The sequence below is a fragment of the Ranitomeya variabilis genome, chromosome 2 (genome assembly GCF_051348905.1).
Source record: "Ranitomeya variabilis isolate aRanVar5 chromosome 2, aRanVar5.hap1, whole genome shotgun sequence".
NCBI classification, from domain to species: Eukaryota; Metazoa; Chordata; class Amphibia; order Anura; family Dendrobatidae; genus Ranitomeya; species Ranitomeya variabilis.
Genome location: NC_135233.1, coordinates 474,734,857 through 474,758,637, shown reverse-complemented (window position 1 = coordinate 474,758,637; position 23,781 = coordinate 474,734,857). Strand labels below are relative to the sequence as shown.

The 23,781-nt window shown below is 43.0% G+C and overlaps 2 protein-coding genes across 3 annotated transcripts in view; one reads left to right on the top strand and one right to left on the bottom strand.

Annotated features, from left to right (window-relative positions):
* LOC143806831 (uncharacterized) overlaps positions 1-23,781 on the bottom strand; it is a 197,921-nt gene that overhangs the window by 11,345 nt on the left and 162,795 nt on the right. The window lies entirely within an intron of this gene.
* Positions 1-23,781, top strand: part of HRAS (HRas proto-oncogene, GTPase) — a 97,541-nt gene that overhangs the window by 49,122 nt on the left and 24,638 nt on the right. For both annotated transcript variants that reach the window (XM_077287777.1, XM_077287778.1), the window contains exon 4: positions 3,047-3,206. In XM_077287777.1, the coding sequence (XP_077143892.1) occupies positions 3,047-3,206 (160 nt within the window). The remainder of the gene's footprint in view (positions 1-3,046; positions 3,207-23,781) is intronic.

Genomic DNA, 23,781 nt, shown 5'->3' with positions numbered 1-23,781 from the left:
CTCACCGAGCAGCGCAGAACTTCCCAGCATCTCTGCAGCGTCTTCCTTCCTGTATGAGCGGTCACATGATACCGCTCATTAAGGTGATGAATATGCGCATATTCATCACCTTAATGAGTGGTACCATGTGACCGCTGAAGACAGGACACACTGAAGGCGCTGAGATGCAGTTGCAGCCACCGCTGGAGGAAGGTGAGTATTACGTCTTCAGGGAGGGGGGCGGGAAGGAGGGAGGAGGGGGGCGGGCACTTGACCCCAGAGTTTTATAAAAAGAAAAAGCCTAGCTCAAGTGCGTCCCCCCCCCCCCGCATCCCGCCGCCCTAGGCACGTGCCCTCAAGTGCCTAGTGGCAAATACGGCCCTGAATGTATACCTGGCGTCCTTTAGACAGTATTTTGCTTTTTAATTGTGGTTTTATATATTGTCACGTGACTTAATAAAAATATTTATTTTATTATATGTGGGATCTCTTTTTTGTCCCTGAAAGAATTAGATGGGATTTGGTTTGTGTATGTCTCTTAAGGAGTAGACTTTGTATTTCTTTTTTACAATTTTGTCCAGCCTCATCAATTTATTAGGGAATTACATGTAAGTGGCTTCCGAACACCTATCGTACTCATTTGGGGTACAGGTGCTGGCAGTGATGGGGTCAGCTCAGCTTCGGTGTCTCACCAAGGGTATCTGCACATGGCGTTCTTGCTGTCTTATTTGTTTTGTGACGGCCAGTGTGCCTTTTTTTTTTTTTTTTTTTCATATTTAATATAGTGATGGCTTCCAAGCCGAAAGTAACTGAAGAGCGGCCAAGTTGCTTATTTTAGCCTCTTCACTGCTTTCAAAGCCTGAAAAGATTACACAAGTGAACAGCAAGTTATTTTGACATTGCAGTGCATATGTGAATTCTTTTTGCCATTTTTTTTATTTTTTTTGTTTTCTTTAGCACTTTTTTCAGTCCCTCTTTTTCGTGGTTATTCTGTCTGTAACCTATAGACACATCATATACTAACTCTGGGGATAAGCCTGCTGCAAGATATTGGTCTGAGAAGGGTGGGTGCGCTTTCCAAGAAAAAAAAAGTCCCAATCTGATCCGATCGGATATTGGCTACTGTTACAAGTGCTACCACGGATATCAGTCGTCCCACAAAACTCTGAGGAGCACACACAGGAGCTGACCCTTTCACTGCTATAATCTGCGCTCCAAATGAGTATTTTCCGCAATCAGTTCAGCTAAAGACGGGCAAATAGACTGGGAAATAATTTTGCATTAAATTGTTTTTTTTGGGGGTTTGCAAACTTTGATACAAGTTTCATGCACGACCCCAAAAAAAAAGTTACTCAAAATGTGAACCGTGTTTATAAAACAAAACAATTCCAGAATTACTGTTTCTTTTGTTCATTCATCTACTTCTTCAAAAAATGTCATAGAAAGTCATCAAAATGTCAAATGTACCAAATGTCCTATGTTTGTCCTGTCATGCAAAAATAAGCCCCTTACAGGTCCACTGCCAGAAAATTGGATAACATACGACTTTCAGAATATCGGTCCAAATTTGTTTTTTTTTTAGTGTATTTATTCTAAAAAAATAATTGTAAAACAAGCTACATAATTTTGGTATCCCTATGATCATACTGATCCAATGAATAAAGCTAACACTTAATTTGTGCAGCACGTTGATTGCATAAAAGTTAAAATGTCAAATAGAATTGCTTTTTTTTTTCCATTACAAAGCGTTAAAAAGAGTAAAATAAGTTATATGAACCACAAAATGGTGCCACTGACAAATGCTCATCCTGCCAAAAAAAACCCCTAAAAATATATAAATATTATAGCTCATGAAATGTGATGATGAAGAGACAAAAAAAGCTTTGACGTAAAGGCTCAAAATGGGTCTTTCTGTAAGGGGTTACACTTTGGGGATATGTTTGTCCAATTGGGAAGAATAAGAGATTGTGAGCCAGTTTAACCTGTATATTTGCCATACACACTACAGTCACACTAAATAAAGGATCAACCAATTTTAATTTGTTTCTAGTGATTTATTTATTTTTTTGTTTACTCAAATTTATTGGACTCTTCTTGGACTTTTTTTTTTTTTTAAATAAATAAATTATGGGAGTTTGCTTGCAGTACTAATCATTGCCACGAAACAATGTATGGAGTTCCAAACTCTCCATACAGTGCCTGGTGTTAGATTCCCTACATATCTGACCCTGATGTCCTTATTAGTTAATTAGCTTAAAGCCCCTTTACAGTCAGTGAGAAATGAAAACATCTGGTTTTAAGATAATGGTAGTTTCCTATAGCGTAATCTTACTCCTCCAAGAAGTAAAGTATTGACATCTGGATTATCCCTGACACTGTCAAAACGTTTCAGCTCTTCTGTGCCTGTAATGGTACCCCAATATCGGCTATTCAGGGAACTAGTGCGTGTCTGATGTAAACTCCCTTCACTCCATCTCATAAAGGATGGGTGAGGAACAGGTAACAGATTCTGACGTCCTCATGTCCCGAATGCAGATATTTAAATAGGAACTGTTCTTTTAAGAAACTTTGCTTGAATTTAATAGCAAAGTAAAATATAAGAGACTTTGTAATATATGTTATCGGAGTTATCCCTCTTGAAATTGCCATCTATTTTGGGAAAACAAACAAACAAAAAATGCTCAAGACCAGATGTACTCCTGGCCCAGTGAGTTTTTATACTCTATAGAAAGGGGAGGGAAGAGGAGGAGTCAAGAACACAAAAAAAGCAGAGGCTGCCAAATTTCACTTTGAGTTTTCTGACAAGTCTTTTACCTCACTCCAGAGCTGGATTTACATCTACACTGCTCAGTGCTACTGTATAACTTCCTCCTTGCTGCTTCTCTCTGTGTAAAAAGGATCGAAGAACCGGAATCCATCTGTGTGCTGTATTCTGTATTGGAAACCTCATAGTAGTTTATTTGCTCCCACTAACTCAGTATAAATTGCAAATTGAATAAAAAGAGCCACCTGAAAGAGAAACCGGTGAAATTACTCCACGCTAATCTTTTGCAATGTTTTTACACAGGGAGCAGATAAAACGGGTAAAGGATTCTGATGATGTTCCAATGGTGTTAGTGGGAAACAAATGTGACCTCCCAGCTAGAACTGTGGAGACCCGACAAGCTCAGGACTTGGCCAGAAGTTATGGCATTCCTTATATTGAAACATCTGCCAAAACCAGGCAGGTAAGTGCAAGATGTATTGTGCCTTGTGGATAATATGATGTACTCTGGTTGGTATACTGTAAATAATCGTTTTTTGCTGCTTCAACCATTTCTGAAAGCCTTTGTGCACAATACTCTTATGAAAATTTTATCACTTTTGATGATGGATGAGTATTTACAAATATGAAAGCTGTCTCTTCAGAGAGGAAGAGGACTAAAACTTTAGTGCCTCCTATAGGACGTAGCAATGCTAAAAGTCGATATCGACCCTCTAATGAGCCTTGTCACATGACTTGGGATTAAAGCCAAAACCAAAATCTCAATATGTAACCTACCCAAGATGATTTTCACCCCATTGCAGCTAAGTATGTAAAGGGCCTTTCTCTTATCCAGACATTGGGAATTTTAGATTTTTGAGATGCTAAAAGATATTGGAGATAAGTGGATCTTCCGAGATCTAAATTACCAAATCTTGTGGATTTTACCAAGAAGTTTTATTTGCAACAAATTTTATTCTCCGTGAATTGAATGTCCCTTATTTTGCTCTGGGGTTTAAAGATACCCAAGGGCATAATGAATGTAAGATGAAGGGGTGAAAAAAAAAAAAAGAGCAAATAATATTCACTATACTGCTTACCTCTGCTACGCACTGTTCCGCTTATGGTCCTTGGCACCACTTCTTCTTGCCGCCATGTGCTGAACCCCAGGGTATCTTTGTGCTGTTTGAGGACGACTGGCCGCGACTAGGCTCAGGATGTCCCTGCGCATGCCTATTTGCTGTCGGATGTCCCAAGCCTAGCGTGTGCGTTGTGAGGTCATGATATCTCCGCGACCTTACTATACACATGGGAAGAGAAGCCTTGGGCCTAGGTTATATTTGAAATCTTGTAAGAGGGTCGACAAGGAGTTCTGTCCCCCTCATGAAGACATCATGGCAAGTGTTCTAAAAGTTATTTTGTCAGGTTACATTTGTGCATATGATAAAAAGTATTTGATCCCTATGGCCGGTGTTTGTTTCAGGTTTGGACACACCTTCTCATTTAAAGATTTTTCTGTATTTTCATGACTATGAAAATTGTACATTCACACTGAAGGTATCAAAACTCTGAATTAAAATATGTGGAATTATGTACTTAATTTCAGTTGTTTCACACTTTTTTTTGTTATGTCTTATATTCTAGGTTCTTCAAAGTAGCCACCTTTTGCTTTGATGACTGCTTTGCACACTCTTGGCATTCTCTTGATGAGCTTCAAGAGGAAGTCACCGGGAATGGTCTTCCAACAATCTTGAAGGCGTTCCCAGAGGTGCTTAGCACTTGTTGGCCCTTTTGCCTTCACTCTGCGGTCCAGCTCACCCCAAACCATCTCGATTGGGTTCAGGTCTGGTGACTGTGGAGGCCAGGTCATCTGGCGTAGCACCCCATCACTCTCCTTCTTGGACAAATAGCCCTTACACAGCCTGGAGGTGTGTTTGGGGTCATTATCCTGTTGAAAAATAAATGATGGTCCAACTAAACGCAAACCGGATGGAATAGCAAGCCGCTGCAAGATGCTGTGGTAGCCATGCTGGTTCAGTATGCCTTCAATTTTGAATAAATCCCCAAAAGTGTCACCAGCTAAGCACCCCCACACCATCACACCTCCTCCTCCATGCTTCACGGTGGGAACCAGGCATGTAGAGTCCATCCGTTCACCTTTTCTGCGTTGCACAAAGACACGGTGGTTGGAACCAAAGATCTCAAATTTGGACTCATCAGACCAAAGCACAGATTTCCACTGGTCTAATGTCCATTCCTTGTGTTCTTTAGCCCAAACAAGTCTCTTCTGCTTGTTGCCTGACCTTAGCAGTGGTTTGCTAGCAGCTATTTTACCATGAAGGCCTGCTGCCCAAAGTCTCCTCTTAACAGTTGTTGTACAGATGTGTCTGCTGCTAGAACTCTGTGTGGCATTGACCTGGTCTGTAATCTGAGCTGCTGTTAGCCTGCGATTTCTGAGGCTGGTGACTCGGATAAACTTATCCTCAGAAGCAGAGGTGACTCTTGGTCTTCCTTTCCTGGGGCGGTCCTCATGTGAGCCAGTTTCTTTGTAGCGCTTGATGGTTTTTGCCACTGCACTTGGGGACACTTTCAAAGTTTTCCCAATTTTTCGGACTGACTGATCTTCATTTCTTAAAGTAATGATGGCCACTCGTTTTTCTTTACTTAGCTGCTTTTTTCTTGCCATAATACAAATTCTAACAGTCTATTCAGTAGGACTATCAGCTGTGTATCCACCAGACTTCTGCACAACACAACTGATGGTCCCAACACCATTTATAAGGCAAGAAATCCCCCTTATTAAACCTGACAGGGCACACCTGTGAAGTGAAAACCATTCCCGGTGACTACCTCTTGAAGCTCATGAAGAGAATGCCAAGAGTGTGCAAAGCAGTCATCAAAGCAAAAGGTGGCTACTTTGAAGAACCTATAGAATATAAGACATATTTTCAGTTGTTTCACACTTTTTTGTTAAGTATATAATTCCACATGTGTTAATTCATAGTTTTGATGCCTTCAGTGTGAATGTACGATTTCCATAGTCATGAAAATACAGAAAAATCTTTCATCTTTAAAGGAGGTGTGTCCAAACTTTTGGTCTGTACTGTAGGAAGTAAATAGTCAGTGTTGGAGGGGAGGTGTAAGGGAGAGGACAGGTTTATCGGTTGTGGAACTACAAGGCTCGGCATGGGAAGGAACTAGTTACAGAGATGGCAGGACCATATGTAAAGAAAAAAATAAATCTGTAAACAAAGGTGATCATCTAGAAATATATTATTAGACTTTACTACAGTAACAAGCCACTAAAGACAATTAAAAACTTTTCAAAAGACCATGAATCACCATAATGCAAAGCACATCAATATTGTAGGACTTGGGTCTATCCCTAATCGCCTTCATTGTATACCTATGCATGGTGACCAAATAAATCACCAGCACAATCAAATATATGAAAGGAGAATTAGTAAGTGAAAGATGCCATACTGGGAAATCCAGAAAATCAGGGGCAGATGTAGCAGTGTTGTATGCTTCTTGTACATTTTATGTATCTGTCATAACCTAAGATAAAAATCAGCTGAGGGCGACCGTCAAAACACAATCCCGAGGCTGGAAGTGAAGTATCGGAGTGTCTGATGATAGAGTGCTAGACATCATTAGCACACGTGTAATCAGAGAAACAGAGGGGGCATGATTCCATGTAATATCAAGAAACGCCACTAGATGGCGAGATGTACAGAAGGAGAAAATAGATGTTAGATCACATGGTCACATATTTATAAGGTATATTTTATGTACTTCTATAGTCAGTGATTTATCACAATTAGAGCAATATCTGGGGATGAAACATACCAATATTTATATGTTCACATACATACAATACAAATATGAAAAATTGTTTTTATACTCTACCCTCCACAAAATATGACCAATATACATAGAAGGAAAAATGAGGCATAACAATATTTGTAGATCCACACGTGTATAATTTAAATGCGGAATATGGCTATGCTAATACCTCTACCCTGCACAGAATATGACCAGAAGTGAAATAAATTGCACTAATGGCTAGCATCATATAGATAATGGTGAAGGGTACGGATCAGATAATGATGCCATCTTATACATGTGTTGGCTATAAACAATATGGGTGACTTGAATGTTTCCATAATGATATGCTGGTCCTTTTACTTTACATACCTATCCCCGTAAAAATGTTTATAAAATCCTACACAATTGATTGTACTGGTGATTACGGTACTTAAAGTGCAAAAAAAGGGTAAAAAACGTGAAAAAAAAAAGTGAAAAGACAGATGTGTTGTGGCATCTGAATAATGAACCCAGTCATTGTAAATGCATGAAGTGAGATGAATCTTCTGGAGCCGCAATCTGACATGTGTTAAGATGAAAGATGACAAACCTGTTCTCAATATGAAAGTTTTTGTCAAAGACTATTCCTCTTGTGATGGTGAATATTCTTTAATCTGAGTGATAATCTAGTAAATATAGAAATAAACATACAAGCAAATTGTCTATATCCATAAATGGGGGGAAGGAAGAAGGGTTGAGACTGTTTTTAAGACCCTTTTATAAACTCTTGTATGAACTCCACTAGATATTGATCTCTGCCTGTAAAATGCAATAAATAAAAAAATCCTCATTCAAGCCCTGAGGTGCCAAACTCTGTAATCCAAAAATCCACTTTGACTCTCAACTAGTGATGAGCAAGTGTGGTCGGATAAGGTGTTATCCAAGCATGCTCGAGCCCTAATTGAGTATTTTCGGCACTCTCGAGTTGCCGCTGCTGCGTGTCTTGTGGCTGTCACTACTCTCTCATCACTACTCTATACAATCATTAATTTGTCACCACCCCTGATATGGGAGGAAACTGATTCAAGATTCATAACCATAATCCTTCGAGTGCTACTCCCACGTACTTGCAGGATATGTGAAGCAATTGCAGTGAGGGTTTTTCCTTTGGTCAAGCCCTTTCTCGCTGTCCCAATGTTCAACAGATGTTGTATGTGAGTCATCCACCAGGGCAGGGTACTCTGCACCGGGTCCGATCGCTTTTTAAAGGGGATGTCACGGTGGCTGCGACCCAGTCCGTGGCCCTGGGACTCAATATAAAAGGGAACAGTCTTTAAAGGGGAATTGTGAATAAGTCTGTAGTGACGCCACCTGTGGTGTTCGGTCAATAGGGGGACCGATGCTGCTTTAAAGGGGTCCTCTGGGGGATGTTGTTGCAGCAATGATGGTGATGCTTCCCACAGGTGAAGCGGGGTCCCCAGGGGTCCTGGAGTGTATGGTGATGGTGTTTGCCGGTCAATGAGTAAAGGACACAAGTTGTAAAGTCTTTACCTGGTTTACTGTAATTGGCAGGCCACAGTCCAGGGTACTGGCAACAGGTACATTAGGTGTCCAGGCAGCCCGGAAACAAGTGAAATCCCCTTGGCAAGTCAGGTTGGGAGCCTTCCACTGTGTGCTTGCTATAGTCCCTTGCTGTCTGTAATGTCCTAACAAGGTCTTGGTTCCTTCCCCTGTCAGGGGACGGGTACCTGTATGATAGGCAGCTTGAGCCGTTCCTTCTGGGGTCTCTGCACAGTGACTCCAGGCTCCAGGGTGCTGCTGTCCCACAGGCTTAATTTGGGCAGTATAAGTGTAGTTCTGTGCCCTCTGGTTCTGCTAGGTGTCCTACAGTTCCACTCTAGCCTCGGGCTCCCGGTACCCGGTCTCTGCACTTTGGCTCCTAGGAGGTCCTCTTGCAGCCTCCTTGAGCCCTGAAATCTCTCCTCTGCTCCTTTCCTGTCTGCTCTCCAGACTCAACTGTACTCGCTGGTCTCTCAGGACCAACTGTCTGACTCCTCCTCCAAACCAGGATCTTTATTCAGGGAAGCTGCCCTAAAATAGGCTTTTGAGCTCCCCCTCCTGGCTTGGATTCAGAAGGTGTTGTGTGTGTTTGTGATTACTTGCCAAAGAGATCCCTCTTGTTTCCAGGCATTGCACTACCCTCCCCGAGAGTAAGGCAGCACTACTGTGGTACCTGAACTCCTGGGGTGCCACATATGCGTCTTCTAATTTCTTGGAAAGTTTGATGCACGTAGATTTTTGGACGGTCACAAATGAGGATATACAAGATTTCTGGTGCGACAATTGAAGTAATTTTTGGAGTGGATCCTGCATGGAGGTATTGAGAGAGATGCTTTCATCTGCGATCAACAAAGGGCTGTTGTTGCAGCCTCTACATTATGTACCTCTCAATCTCTTCCCCCTATTCAGATTATATGTAGGGTGTTTATAGTGGCTAACAGTTAGGTGGTCTTTCAAATATTTCTCTTTGGGGCCTTTGATGTAAGGCTATGTGCACACGTTACGGATTTTGATGCGTTTCTGCAGCGTTTTTGAACGTGCGGAATCAAATCTGCAGTGTACTGCACAAGCCAGGTTAGTCAATGGGAAATTGAGAATTGTTGTGCACATTCCGCAGCATGTCAATTCTTTTTGCGGATCTGCAGCGATTCTGCATCCATTGACTTCCATTGAGTCAGGCAAATCTGCAGCTAAACCGCAGGTTTAAAAAGATCTTTGGTTTTGCTGCGGATTTGCGTGTGAGAAACTCTGTAGATAGGGAGGGGGAAGAGTGGGTGTGTGTTTGTGTGCAGGTCTGCATGTAGGCAGGCATCATCTGATGGGACTACTAGTCCCATTCGGCAATGCCTGCTACAGTGACAGCTAGCCAGATGGTGGGACAGCAGTAATCCCATCATCCGGCTACTGTGTTCAAGTGTAAAAAAACACATACACACATATACAGTATATACTCGCCAATCACCTATAAAAATAATGAAATAATAAACCAACAGTATACTCCTTGTTCAGATGTAATCCATTTAATAATGAGTGTCCCACGACGATCTCCTGTGGAGTGCTGTCACATCGTGAAATGTGACCGCTCTCCAGGGGCTCCGGTGATACAGTGCAGGAGGATTATCTCCTGTCACTGTATCACTCTGCTGTCAGAGGTCGCTGTCACTTGCGGCTCCGCTGCGTGGGAAAATTCTCATGCAGCAGTGCTATAAAGTGAGAGCCTGAACTGCATTGAACCCTCAGGGATAACACTGCAGGAGCCATTGTATCCTGTCAGTGTGTCACTGGGGGCCCTGTAGAGCAGTCACATCTCCTGATGTGACAGCTCTATAGGGGAGATAGTCCTGGGACCGTCATTATTAAATGGACTACATCGTACCAGGGAGTATTTGTGTTGGTTTATTGCTATTTTTTTTTTGGGCAGGAGATCAAGGGCGTCACATGGATTAGGTGTACAATAAAGATGAGAAAAATGTGTAGTTTTATTTTGTTAAAATATTTTATGCTGGCTGTTTATTTAACCCTTTCACAACTATATGATTAGTAATGGATCGGTGTCTTATTGACATGTCTCTATTACTAAGCCGGCTTGATGTCACATTATAATACAAAGGTGACATTAACCCGCTATTACCCCATATGTCACCGCTACAGGGCAGTGGGAAGAGAGGGGCTAAGTGCCAGAATTTGTGCATCTTAGAGATGCGTCATTTCTTGGGCGGCTGTAAGCTGGTGTTTGTAGCCAGTGGGGGGCCAATATCCATGGCCCCTTCCTAGGCTATGAATATCAGCTCGCAGCTGTCTGCATAGCCTTTTCTGGCTATTAATTATAGGGGGACCCCACGTCATTTTTTTCTTTTTTTTTTTTTAATAGCCATTAAAGGCTAAATATACAGCGGAGTGCTGATATTCATAGCCTGGGAAGATCCATGGGTATTAACCCCTTCCTAGGCTATAAACATCGGTCCCCAGTTGCTGGATTTCCCTCTCTGGCGCAGAAAATTGCCCAGGAGCCCACGCCATTTTTTTTTCCTTAAACAGATATTGCGTTTAACAGGGCTGTGTAGTCAGAGTTGTGGAGTCGGAGTCAGTTTTAGTTGGAGTCTGAGTCGGTAGAAATGTACCGACTCCGACTCCAGCTTTAAAAAAAATGTATTAATATTTCATAATTGAACTTTCATATGAACTTTATAAATGTTACTCAAATATATATGTTCTATCAAACTATGAACAGTAGTGATAAGCAGTTCTGCTGGAGATGGAGACATTTCTTACTTCTTGTGGGTCACTGTTCTCCACTGCCCTTATCTAATCTTATACTTGGTTAACCTCATGCTGCCCCAACCCCCCTACTTACAATGTATGAAACTGAAAGTGAAAATGTGTTGCAAATTCTTAGTAGTAAAGCTCCTCCTCTAGACTAGATGTTTACTAGGTGTGCGTCTTCCAAGCATCTCACAGCTGCTACTCAGAAGAGGAAGACTGTAAGAAGTATTATCCTTTCAACAAACTTTGCATCAGTTAACTGTGAGTACATGAGGAATAACAGTATTACTGACCACTATATCAGTTGTACGACCTGGCAATAATTTTGTACAATTGTTTTTAGGAAAAACAATTGTCATTTGTTTTGTGAATGCAGAATTAAAAACCTGAGAAAGTCAAAGAAGCGTCACATTAAATCAGCTGTATTTGAACATTTCACCATCATACAAGATAGAAAACATTATGTCTGTCAGTGTATGACAAATGATCCAGATGAAAACAAATGCTGTGAAGCCAAGATCAGTGCATATTCAGGCAAAGATAAAAATGCTCCTACCAGAGCTTCTAATCTAAAGAGACATTTGCAGCGCTTTCATCCAGAAGTACTGAAAGCAGTGGATGAGAGAGACTGCATCCAAACCAATGAACCAGTGCCCAGCTCTTCCAGCCAAACAAAGGAGCAGAGAACTTTGCAGCCATCAGTTGCAAGATATTTTGTCAGTGACAGTTACTGTGAGAATGACAGCAGATACATTTAAAAACAGATCATAGAGCTTGTTGTAAAGGATAGTGTGCCTATTTCATTATTTTCACGACCAGCTTTTGTGTCTGAATGGGGAAATGGCCCGCAAGCTTGGTGTTTCTCTGGAGAAAAGAGAGAGTATTAGAAAATTAGTAATTGAAGAAGCTTTTAAACAAAAGGAAGAACTTAAAAAAAACTCTCAAGGGACGCCTTCTGTTTCTTAAAATGGATGCCTGCACACATCAGAGTGAACTATTTTGCCATCAATGTCTGATTTGTTTGTGACAAAAATGTAATAGTTACCAAGACATTGACAGTAAAAGACACCAAAGCTCATCACACCAGTGAGTTTCTCCAGGTCTTGGTGGAAAAGGTACTGCAAGACTATGAACTTAAAAAAGAGCAAGTTCTTTCTGTCGTAACTGACAATGCTTCAAATATGATAAGTACTATTAAGCTAATGGATGAGAGTAATGATGGTGATCAGCAGCTAGAAGAACATTCTGGGTCCACAGACATGTTTGAAATAGAGGAACACAGTATTGTAACTGAGGAGCAAACTGAAGTTGCTTCAGATGAACATCAACATGATAGTTTAGATGATCTTGTTGAAACTGTCAATACGTTCTTTCATTCATCACATGCGCTGTGTTGTGCATGCGCTACAGCTGGCTATAAGAGACAGTCTGCAAGAAGGACATGCTGCTGCACTGATTGGCAAGGTGAGAAAATTGGCTACTGTTGCCAGAACCCCTAAAGTTGACTCAATTTTGAAGAGACGTGCTGGAAAAGGGGCAATTATTGATCAAGCCACACGATGGGGCAGTACTTAATGATTCAGCGCTTGCTTGAACTGAAAACCTTTCTTGTAGACGTGGCTAACCCTCAACTGACGCTAAATGAAAGTCAGTGGAATCAGGTGACTGAGCTGGAAAAATTGCTAGAGCACCCATTTACAGTGACTAAAAAATTACAAGCAGAGGACTTAACTCCAGGTATTTTCTTTAAGGAGTGGAAGAACCTGATGTTTCGCCTGTCCCAAAGAGGAGGGTTAATTGCAAGTGGCATTGCTACATCAATGAAACGGAGAGAGGAGGAGCTACTATTACAAAATAACATTCTTTTGGCAGCTGTTTATGTAGACCCAATGCATCGGATTCTTCTAGATGATCAACAGCTAACTAAAGGAAAAGAAGCTCTGTTTGAAATAGCAGTAAGGATGAAAGGGTTGCAGAACAGTCCGGAGGAACAAGAAGAATTTGGTCGTCCTGCCACATCTTCACCCTCATCAACTGATGAAGAATTTAATTTAGAAAAATATTTGGATTACAAGGACCGTGCAAAGCGTTCCCGCATAGAAGAAGAGTCATCCCCATCACAGAACACAGCCAGTACATTTCAGCAGAATTTTTCATGTGCAGTAAAAGAAATTGAGAAATTTGACCGTTCATCAAAAATAACAGTGCAACAAGCGATTCCTCTGTATCCTGACATTGTCAGAGATGTTGCCCGAGTGGTTACTGCTTTGCCACCAACCCAAGTTAGTGTAGAGAGGTTGTTCTCTGCTCTCAAAATAATTCGATCAGATTTAAGGGCATCCATGAAGGAGGATCTGACAGAGGCAATACTTTTTCTGAGGACAAATTTATAGATTTCTTCTTATTAACTGCATAACACTGTTTATTGCATATTTACTTACAAGAGTTTATAAAAGTTTATAAAAGTTATTTGCTATATTCTAATTGTATTCTAATAAATATAGTTTTTGCTCTAAGTGGTCTGATTACTTATATGATGGTGAGAAACTGAATAAGCACGATGTTAATATTTTACAACAGTAAATTTATTGTTATGAATTGGCCATTTATGAAGGAGTCGGATAAAATCCAGGAGTCGGAGTCGCAACTGGCTTACCGACTCCACAGCCCTGGCGTTTAAGGCCGGAGTCACACATGCAAGAATCTCGCATATCAATACCCGGCAGTGTGCAGCTGCATGTATTTCAATGCATCTGAACGCTCCGGTCCCAAGTGCTGGCGGTATTGCCGGGTATTGATGCGAGAGACTTGTGCGAGTTTCTCGCAAGTGTGACCCCGGCCTAACGCAATTTTTCTGTGTCTTTATTTAAATCTTTATTAACATTTTATTATGTTTATTACTAAACATCGGGCTTGGTATTATCTGTCGATAGATCTACCCATCTATAGATAGATCTATCGATAGATAGATATGGGATAGACATGTGGGTTTGAAATACAACCACATTTTTTTCACCTTTAAGTGATGGAGTGCTGCCTGCATTTTTTCCTATGTCTAGATATGGAATAGATAGATGATAGATAGATCTATCATCTTTCTATCTATAGATCTATCTGTTTGTGTAAACTTTCTTCAATGGAGTATGTAAATGAAGAGGTTGGACAAAAAAATTACATCACTATTTTTTGTTAAATAGATCTTTATTTAGCTAACAAAAACGCATGAAAATCTGCATTAAAAAACGCATCAAATCTACGCAGATTTTTACCTGTGTTTTCTGCCAAGCGCTGCAGAATGTGCGCAGAAAATTCCATAGGTAAATCTGCAACTTGTACACATACCCTAAATCTTTGTAATTTGGGCTCACTAGGTAGTATGCCCCAATTACTATTGAAGGTTTGCTTAATATCCAACCATTGATTGTTATAGGTCGTGACCACATTAACTGTTACAGGGTTTTTTGTACTTTTGGTAGAAGTGTCATTCCTTTTACTCCTTAATGATTGTTGAAAAACTTTTGAAACAACTTTTTTGGGGGTATCCCCTAGTGACGAATCTGATGGGTAAAAACTTTGGTTTGTCTTGAAGTCCTCCAATGTACTGCAATTTCTCCATATCTGTAGAAACTGTCCCTTTGATATACAACTTCATAGATATACTGGGTGAAATCTGGTGTAATGTAGAAGTCCATTGTAACGGTTGGTTTTCTGTATAACAGTCTTTATGGAGGTTCCCTTCAATGTGATTCTTAAGGTACCGTCACACTAAGCGACGCTGCAGCGATAGCGACAACGATGCCGATCGCTGCAGCGTCGCTGTTTGATCGCTGGAGAGCTGTCACACAGACCGCTCTCCAGCGACCAACGATGCCGAGGTCCCTGGGTAACCAGGGTAAACATCGGGTTGCTAAGCGCAGGGCCGCGCTTAGTAACCCGATGTTTACCCTGGTTACCAGAGTAAAATGTAAAAAAAACAAACAGTACATACTTACATGCATCCCCCGGCGTCCGCTTCCTGCAATGACTGAGCGCCGGCAGTAGCAGGGCACAGCGGTGACGTCACCGCTGTGCTGTGGTTTCACTTTCACTTTGCGGCGCTCAGTCAGTGTGGGAAGCGGACGCCGGGGGACGCATGTGAGTATGTACTGTTTGTTTTTTTTTACATTTTACGCTGGTAACCAGGGTAAACATCGGGTTACTAAGCGCGGCCCTGCGCTTAGTAACCCGATGTTTACCCTGGTTACCAGTGTAAAATATCGCTGGTATCGTTGCTTTTGCTGTCAAACACAACGATACACGGCGATCGGACGACCAAATAAAGTTCTGAACTTTATTCAGCGACCAGCGACATCACAGCAGGATCCTGATCGCTGCTGCGTGTCAAACTAAACGATATCGCTAGCCAGGACGCTGCAACGTCACGGATCGCTAGCGATATCGTTTAGTGTGACGGTACCTTTAGATCCAGGCATTTTATAGATGATGGACAGAGATTGCATGTTAAGGTGATATTGTAAGGATTGTTAAGATTGGCAACAAATAGTTCATTCCTCTATAGTACCTCTCCAGAGCAGTAGAATATCATCTATGAATCTGAACTATTAAATGACCTGAGATTGGAAAGCTTCCAGACGTCTGATTTTGGTTTCCTCCCACCACACCAAAAATAGGATGGGGCACACCGTGCCCCCATTGCTGTGGCAGAAATCTTTTTGTAGAAGACACGGTTTAAAACAAAATAATTATTGCTCAAGGCCAAAAGTAAAAAATCCAAAATAAGTCATGTCTTCAACTCCCTGAAGTATTGCCATTAAAAAAAAAGCAAGAGTGCCTATGCCTAATTCATGTTTAATATTCGAATGTAAAGTTTTTACATAAATTATAATGTGCCAAAAAAAACCATTTCAAAATCACTGGGATTTGTTGAAGCGTTCCAGATTTATTACCAAATAAAGTGACACTGGTCAGATTTTAAAAAGTGGCCCTGTCACTAAAGGGTTAAACATCAACTGCCTGCAAAACAAATAGGTGTGATTTGATAAACGTAAATTTATCAAGATTGTATCGGGGAGAAAGATAAACCCCTATACAACAATGCTGCTTTCAGTCAGTAAGTACGTAAAATGCACCGATGTGTCCATTTATAGGATTTTTTTGTGGTTCAAAATAATTTTTATCCCATATAAAGTTTTTTTTTCTTACCACGTATATCTTTTTCAAATCAATTATAGTTTTAAGACTGTGGCAAAGGTGTCACTTCCGATATATCGTAATTACCAGGGTTCTGTTCTTTTGTTTGAAGTCTATCCAGTGATCGCTTGTCATGTCTGATCAGCATATCCAGGAGAATGACAGAACATTGAGACAAACCACTCTTGCTTATAGTTGCATAGGTTGAAAAAAAAAAAAAAGACCTAGGTCCATCAAGTTCAACCTTTCTCCACAAATTGCTCTCCCATATGGTCCTAAATTCTTGATCAACTTCCCAGGTAGTGAAAATCTGGATTTGCAAACCTCTAGGTGCTAAACCAATTCTTTTGTATTTCTCAAGACTTTTGGCATCCCAACCCATTTTGGTGAGTGCTTTCTGTAACCTAACTAGATCATTGGATACTGATACTGTCAATGGTGGTTTCCGTAGAGTACCAATATGACCAACACCAGGTGGGCCCATGCTAAAAATATAATCTGCTTGATTGCTCCATGCCGCGCCTCTCGCTTGTAAATTCATAATAATTTTACAATATTAAATAGTGTTCTAACTCTCCTGAAGGTTGTTGTGTAGAAGAAAGATTTTATTGGACTTTACTACAGTAATAAGCCACAATAGACCATTTAAAATAATGTAAAAAGACCATGCATGGCCATAATGCAAAGTACTAAAAACCAGACCTAAAGGCAGCAGGACATAACAGGCAAGTGAGGACCCCTGCAAGAGGAAAGCTTCGATGTCCGGGAAAGGTACTGTTCATCAAGAAGGGGACCTTGGGACAAGGTAGCGCACTACTGCAGCTACTGAAACAGGGAGCAACGTCTCTGCGAGCGCCCCCCTGGGACTGATATGAGCAAGGACACAGGGTATCTGGGTCAAAGTGACACACTAGGACCCGTATGTCCCAACCCTAGGAAGACTCTGGCAATTCCATTTAACACCCATTCATTTGTTGGACCTGTTGCTGTTAAACAAAATGCAACCCACAACTCTGGAAAAGGTAGACAGTGTATTGTGTAGAGGAAGGCGAAGGAGAATGCATAACCTGTTATCCACTGTTCACCAGTTCGGCCTTGCATAAAATGGACATTGTAATCCAAAGGGTTAATGGGAGCGGGACTGCCAGAACATCCAGAGTTTGCTGTGCTGTTATGTGCATGACAGCACAGCAAACATTGCTTCTGATCAGTGGTGAAGTCATCCCCGCTGGTCAGAGAGATGCGGTTCCCACGCTGTTAAGAGTGCGAGCGCTCAGCTGTGATCGGAGGTATAAAATTTACTTCCGGTCACTGGTGTCAGCTGATAGGACTACTGCTCCCATCATCCAACACCTGCTGCCGCTAATAACAGCGAGAGCAGGAGTGGCAGATGGGAGTATTCATCAGCCGCTCCTGCTCTGTAAATTAAAAATAATAAAAAAAAAACTGTGTTCCCCTGTTTTTTTTGTTAACCAGCCAGGCAAAACGGTTGTCAACATCAGCAAGGCTAGTTATCAAGAATAGAGGGGTCCCTACTCTGTAATTTTTAATTATTTAAATAATTTGAAAATAAACGGCGTGGGGTCCCCCTCCCCATTTTTGACAACAAATCTTGCCAAATCAGACAGCTGGGGGCTTGCATCCTCAGGCTGGTAAGTGGCCATGGATATTGGCCCCCACCAGCCTAAAAATTGCAGCCACCCAGAAAAGGCACATCTATTAGATGTGCCAATTCTGGCACTTTGCCCGGCTCTTCCCACTTGCCCTGTAATGGTTATAAGTGGGGTTGGGTTAACCCCTTCATGACCCAGCCTATTTTGACCTTAATGACCTGGCCATTTTTTGCAATTCTGACCAGTGTCCCTTTATGAGGTAATAACTCAGGAACGCTTCAACGGATCCTAGCGATTCTGAGATTTTTTCGTGACATATTGGGCTTCATGTTAGTGGTAAATTTAGGCCGATAATTTTTGCGTTTATTTCTAAAAAAAAATCGGAAATTTGGTGAAAATTTTGAAAATTTCGCAATTTTCAAATTATGAATTTATTCCTTTAAACCAGAGAATTATGTGACACAAAATAGTTAATAAATAACATTTCCCACATGTCTACTTTACATCAGCACAATTTTGGAAACAAAATTTTTTTTTGCTAGGAAGTTATAAGGGTTAAAATTTGACCAACGATTTCTAATTTTTACAACAAAATTTACAAAACCATTTTTTTAAGGACCACCTCACATTTGAAGTCACTTTGAGGGGTCTATATGAGAGAAAATACCCAAAAGTGACACCATTCTAAAAACTGCACCCCTCAAGGTGCTCAAAACCACATTCAAGTAGTTTATTAACCCTTCAGGTGTTTCACAGTTGCAGAAGCAAGGAATGAAAAAATGAACATTTAACTTTAGTCACAAAAATGATCTTTTAGCAACAATTTTTTTATTTTCCCAAGGGTAAAAGGAGACACTGGACCCCAAAAGTTGTTGTCCAATTTGTCCTGAGAACGCTGAAACCTCATATGTGGGGGGGAACCACTGTTTGGGCGCACGGCAGGGCTCGGAAGGGAAGGAGCGCCATTTGACTTTTTGAATGAAAAATTAGCTCCAATCGTTAGCAGACACCATGTCGTGTTTGGAGAGCCCCTGTGTGCCTAAAGATTGGAGCTCCCCCACAAGTGACCCCATTTTGGAAACTAGACCCCCCAAGGAATTTATCTAGATGCATATTGAGCACTTTGAACCTCCAGGTGCTTCACAAATTGATCCATAAAAATGAAAAAGTACTTTTTTTTTCACAAAAATTTTATTTTTGCCTCAATTTTTTTCATTTTCACATGGGCATCAGGATAAAGTGGATGCTAAAATTTGTTGGGCAATTTCTCCTGAGTACACCGATACCTCACATGTGGGGGTAAACCACTGTTTGGGTGCACGGCAAAGCTCGGAAGGGAAGGTGCGCCATTTGAATTTTTAGAATGATAAATTAGCTCCAATCGTTAGCGGACACCATGTTGTGTATGGAAGGTATGTAGTGTATGTCAGGTTGGTGTGTGTGGTGTAGTATTCACCACACCCACACACACACACCAACCTGACGTACACTATACCACACTACACACCAACCTGACACACTACGTCAGGTTGGGTTGTGTAGTGTATGTTAGGTTGGTGTGTGGTGTAGTGTACGTCAGGTAGGTGTGTGTGGTGTAGTGTACACCACACACACACCAACCTGACGTACACTATACCACACACCAACCTGATGTACGCTACGCCACACACACCAACCTGACACACTACGTCAGGTTGGTGTGTGTGGTGTAGTGTATGTCAGGTTGGGGTGTGGTGTGTACGTCAGGTTGGTGTGTGTGTGGTGTTGTGTATATCAGCCTGGTGTGGGCAAGTTCTGTAGTGGAATATCAGGATGTGGCTAGTCCACGGACGTGTGATGAATTCTGAAGCATTCATTCAAACACAGTCCAGGTTTGTCGGGACACGTTTCACATTGGAAACGAGTTTCCCTTCTTATCCCCCTTTTATAGCACACCCGGCACCTTTTTTTTGCTCTCCCCTCACAGGGAAAATGTTGCCCTGGTACCATACGGGAACTTAAGTTCCAGGGGTGCTGGGGCCCGCTCCTTCCACGCCTCCAATCAGGGCCTTTATCACCGCCTCCTGGAACTGAAGGAATGTGTTGTTGGTCTGGCCTGCACATCGTGATAGCACGTATGTGTTATACAGTGCCATTTGTACGATGTACACAGCCAGTTTTTTATACCACACCTTCGTCTTCCGCATGGCACTATAGGGCTGGAGGACTTGATCAGAAAGATCAACTCCCCCATGTGTGCGTTGAACGAACGGTGGTGGCTGGGTGCCGGGACCATGGATTGTGGTCAAGAAAAAGACATCCCTTTTGTCTTTGAACTTGTCCGCAAGCATGTTGCCTCTACATTGGGCCCGGCTCTCACTCTTTGGGAGAGCCTGCCCAATTAGTGACAAAGGAAGACCCCTCCTGTTTCTCCGCACGGTACCGCAAGCGACGGTAGCTCTGGCAGAGAGGGATTGAAAGAGTGGGATGCTTGTATAAAAGATATCAACGTACAGATGGTAACCTTTATCAAGCAGTGGGTGGACCAAATCACACACTATTTTCCCACTCACCCTCATAGCAGGTGGACATTCTGGGGGCTGGATACTGCTATCCTTTCCTTGATAAACCCTAAAGCTGAGAGTGTACCCTGAGGTACTCTCACAGATCTTGTAGAGCTTTATCCCGTACCTCGCCCTCTTGCTGGGCAGGTACTGACGGAACTGAAGCCTCCCTTTGAAGTGGATGAGGGATTCATCCACACAAATTTCCCTTTGGGGAATGTACACTTCAACAAACTTGTTGCTGAAGTGTTCGATGACCGGCCGAATTTTAAACAGTCTATCAAAATTCGGGTCATCGCGGGGAAGGATGTCCGTATTGTCCCTAAAATGAAGAAATTTATGAATCGCCTCAAAACGTTTGCGATTCATAACCATGCCATATATTGGAGTTTGATATAAAATATCAGTACTCCAGTATTGGCGAATTTCTGGTTTCTTCACAATCCTCATGTGAAGGACCAGTCCCCAATATTTCATCATTTCTACGGAGTCAATGGGATTCCAAGTAGTAAATGATGAACTTGGGTTTTGGGCAAAAAATTGCAGGGCATATAAGTTTGTTTGCTCCACCATGAGACTGACAATTGACTCTGAGAAAAAGACTTAGAAAAAGTCTATTTCCCTGAGGTTGGCAGTCTCGAATTGGATTGGAATTGGGGAATGAAATCAGGAATCCGTGGAGCAAAATTTTCAGGGACGGGGGTCCAGGTGGGGGCACTAGTGCTAGGTTGGGCGTGACTAGCACTAGGTTGGGGGTTACTTACACTTGGCTGTGGGTCTTCTCCCCTGGGCTCCGGCTCTTCTTCCCTGGGCTCCGGGCGATTTCTCGTCCTGCGACATCTTGGGGGTGGCGAGTCCATGTCACTGGAGGAGGAAGAGTGGGAGGAATACAGAAAAGTGGGGTCCTCTCCCTCACTATCAGCTTCGGAGGCAAGAAAGGAATATGCCTCCTCAGCTGAGTACAGCCTTTGTGACACGGATGACTGGGATGAGCGGGACATTGTGTGTGTGGTGTGTGTGCGTGTGTAAAACAAAAAATCTAAACTTTATTATAGTGTTGCGTGTGCGTGTGTATGTGTGAGTGTTTGGTGAAACTCTTCTGCAGGAGGAGGCTGTCAGGCGCGCGGGGGGGCTGTCAGGCGCACGGGGGGGCTGTCAGGCGCGCGGGGGGGCTGTCAGGCGCGCGGGGGGACTGTCAGGCGCGGTGGGACAGGAGGGGGCTGAGGAGATGCAGCGTCAGATGGAGATGAAGCTGGCAGCAGCAGGTGATCAGGGGGGGCAGGGGGTGATTAGCGGTGATCACAAAAGAGGGTGATCACCAGGGGAGGAGGGTCTGACAGACACAGGGGGCGGTAGGAGAGAAGAATACACAGCAGCAGGTGATAAAGGGGGGCAGAGGGGTGATCAGGGGGTGATTAGCGGTGATCACCAGGGGAGGAGGGGCTGACAGATGCAGGGGGCGGTAGGAAAAAAGAAAGTAGAGCAGCAGCAGGTGATAAAGGGGAGCAGGGGGTGATCAGAGGGGTAGGGGGGAGGCAGCGGAGGTTGGGGGGAGTGGAGGACAGGAGAGGGGAGGTACCTGTCCTCAGCAGTAGCAGTGGTGCTGGCGGTAGCAGTGGGGGAGGTAGCGGCAGCGGCGGCGCTCTGAAGAGGTATGCAGCGGCGGCGGCAATCGCGATGTCTGGGGGGGCAGGTGAGCAGTCGGGCACCTCGCTCCTCAGCTTCCACTGATGGGATGAAGCTGAGGAGTGAGGCAGACACTGTTTTTCTCCGCCCCTCCACATCTGATTGGAGTGCCAGCGTCACATGGACGCTAGCTCCAATCAGAGCTGGATGGGGTTAAAAAAAGGTCACCCGGAGCGATCGTAGACCCGGGGGGGCAAAGCTACCCCCCCTGGGGTGAAGTACAGGTCCCCTTGCACCTGCGGGTCTGGTGACATTTGAATGACCCCGGTCACCAGACCCGCAGGGAAGCGTTCCCGCCATGACGCGACATAGGCGTCATGGGTCGGATTGGCACCGACTTTCATGACGCCTACGTGGCATCATGGGTCGGGAAGGGGTTAATATTTGTTGCTTCTAGCGGGGATCTCACAGGTCACCACAGTTCAGCCCAGCTGGGAACAGAGCCTCAGTGACAGGATGTAACCTCCAATGACATCACCACCGATCACTCAGACTGTGCTCGCAGCAGTTCAGTCACCAGTAGTTCACGGCCTGGACGGTCGCATCTCGGCACCGTTTAGGTTGAACTGTTAATCCCCTGGATTATGGTGTGGGACAGAACAACAGTTATGGTATATTGTTTTTTAATTTTAGTTTTATTACAGGAGATCAAGGGCTTCGGTGGAATTAGGCGAGGTCGTAATTGTGGTTTAATTAAGATTATTAAATGAGTCGGTCTTTCTTTCAGTTAAAGGACTTTATTCTGGCCGTGTCTTTTATTTACCATATAACTATAGGATTAGTAATGGATAGGGGTCTTATAGACTCCTCTCCATTACTAAGCTACGAAGCCATGGGCTTGATGTCCCCGGACAATACAAAGGTGACATTAACCCCATTTGCCACCGCATCAGGGCAAGTGGGAAGATCCGGGCAAAGTGCCAGAATTGGCGCATCTAATAGATGTGCATTTTCTGGGCAGCTGCAGGCTCCGTGGCCCCTTACCAGCCTGAGAATTCCAGCCCCCAGCTGTCTGCTTTAGCGAGGTTGGTTGTCAAAAATGTGGATGACCGCCCACCATTTTTTTTTTTTTTTTAATTAATTTAAATAATAATAATAATAAAAAAAAAAACAGCATGGGGACCCCCCCTATTCTTGATAACCAACCTTGCTGACATCTGGGGGTCACAGCCCCAGCTGTGAGTTTTGCCTGGCTGGTTAGCAAAAATACAGGGGAACCCATGCTGTGGGTTTTTTTTTTTTTAATTTATTACCGGTATTCACAGCGCAGGAGCAGCTGATGAATACTCCATCCGCCGTTCCTGCTCACTGTTATTAGCGGCAGCATGTGTTGGATGTTGGGATCAGTAGTCCTATCAGCTGACACCAGTGACCAGAGGTAAACGTTATACCTCCGATCACAGCTGAGCGCTCACACTGTCTTTTGATAGCGTGGGAACCACGGCTCTCTTACTGGCTGAGATGATTTCTGTTCAAATAATTTTTATTATAACTTTGAAATTTAATATTAGCATGTGGAAATAATCATATAGTCAGCTCGCAAGGGAATAGGGGTAAGGAGAGGGAGGTAGGGGGATGGGTTTGGGGAAAGGTAACCTGTGATCATACTTATTCAAATAATTTTATTATATCTTTGAAATTTAATATTAGCATGTGGGGTCAGCTCACAAGGGAATAGGGGAAGGAGAGGGAGGGAGGTAGGGGAGGGTGAGTTTGGGGAAAGGTAAGAACCACATTGTGGACACGCTGTCCATTTTGGCCGAGATGATTTCAACGCCGATCATAAGTGGCGGTTGCCGCGCTGCCATGCACATGACAGCGTGACAAACACCCAGTGTTCAGGCAGCCAAACCCGAACAGTAACATGGACTTCCTGGTGAAGTCCGTGTTAAATGTC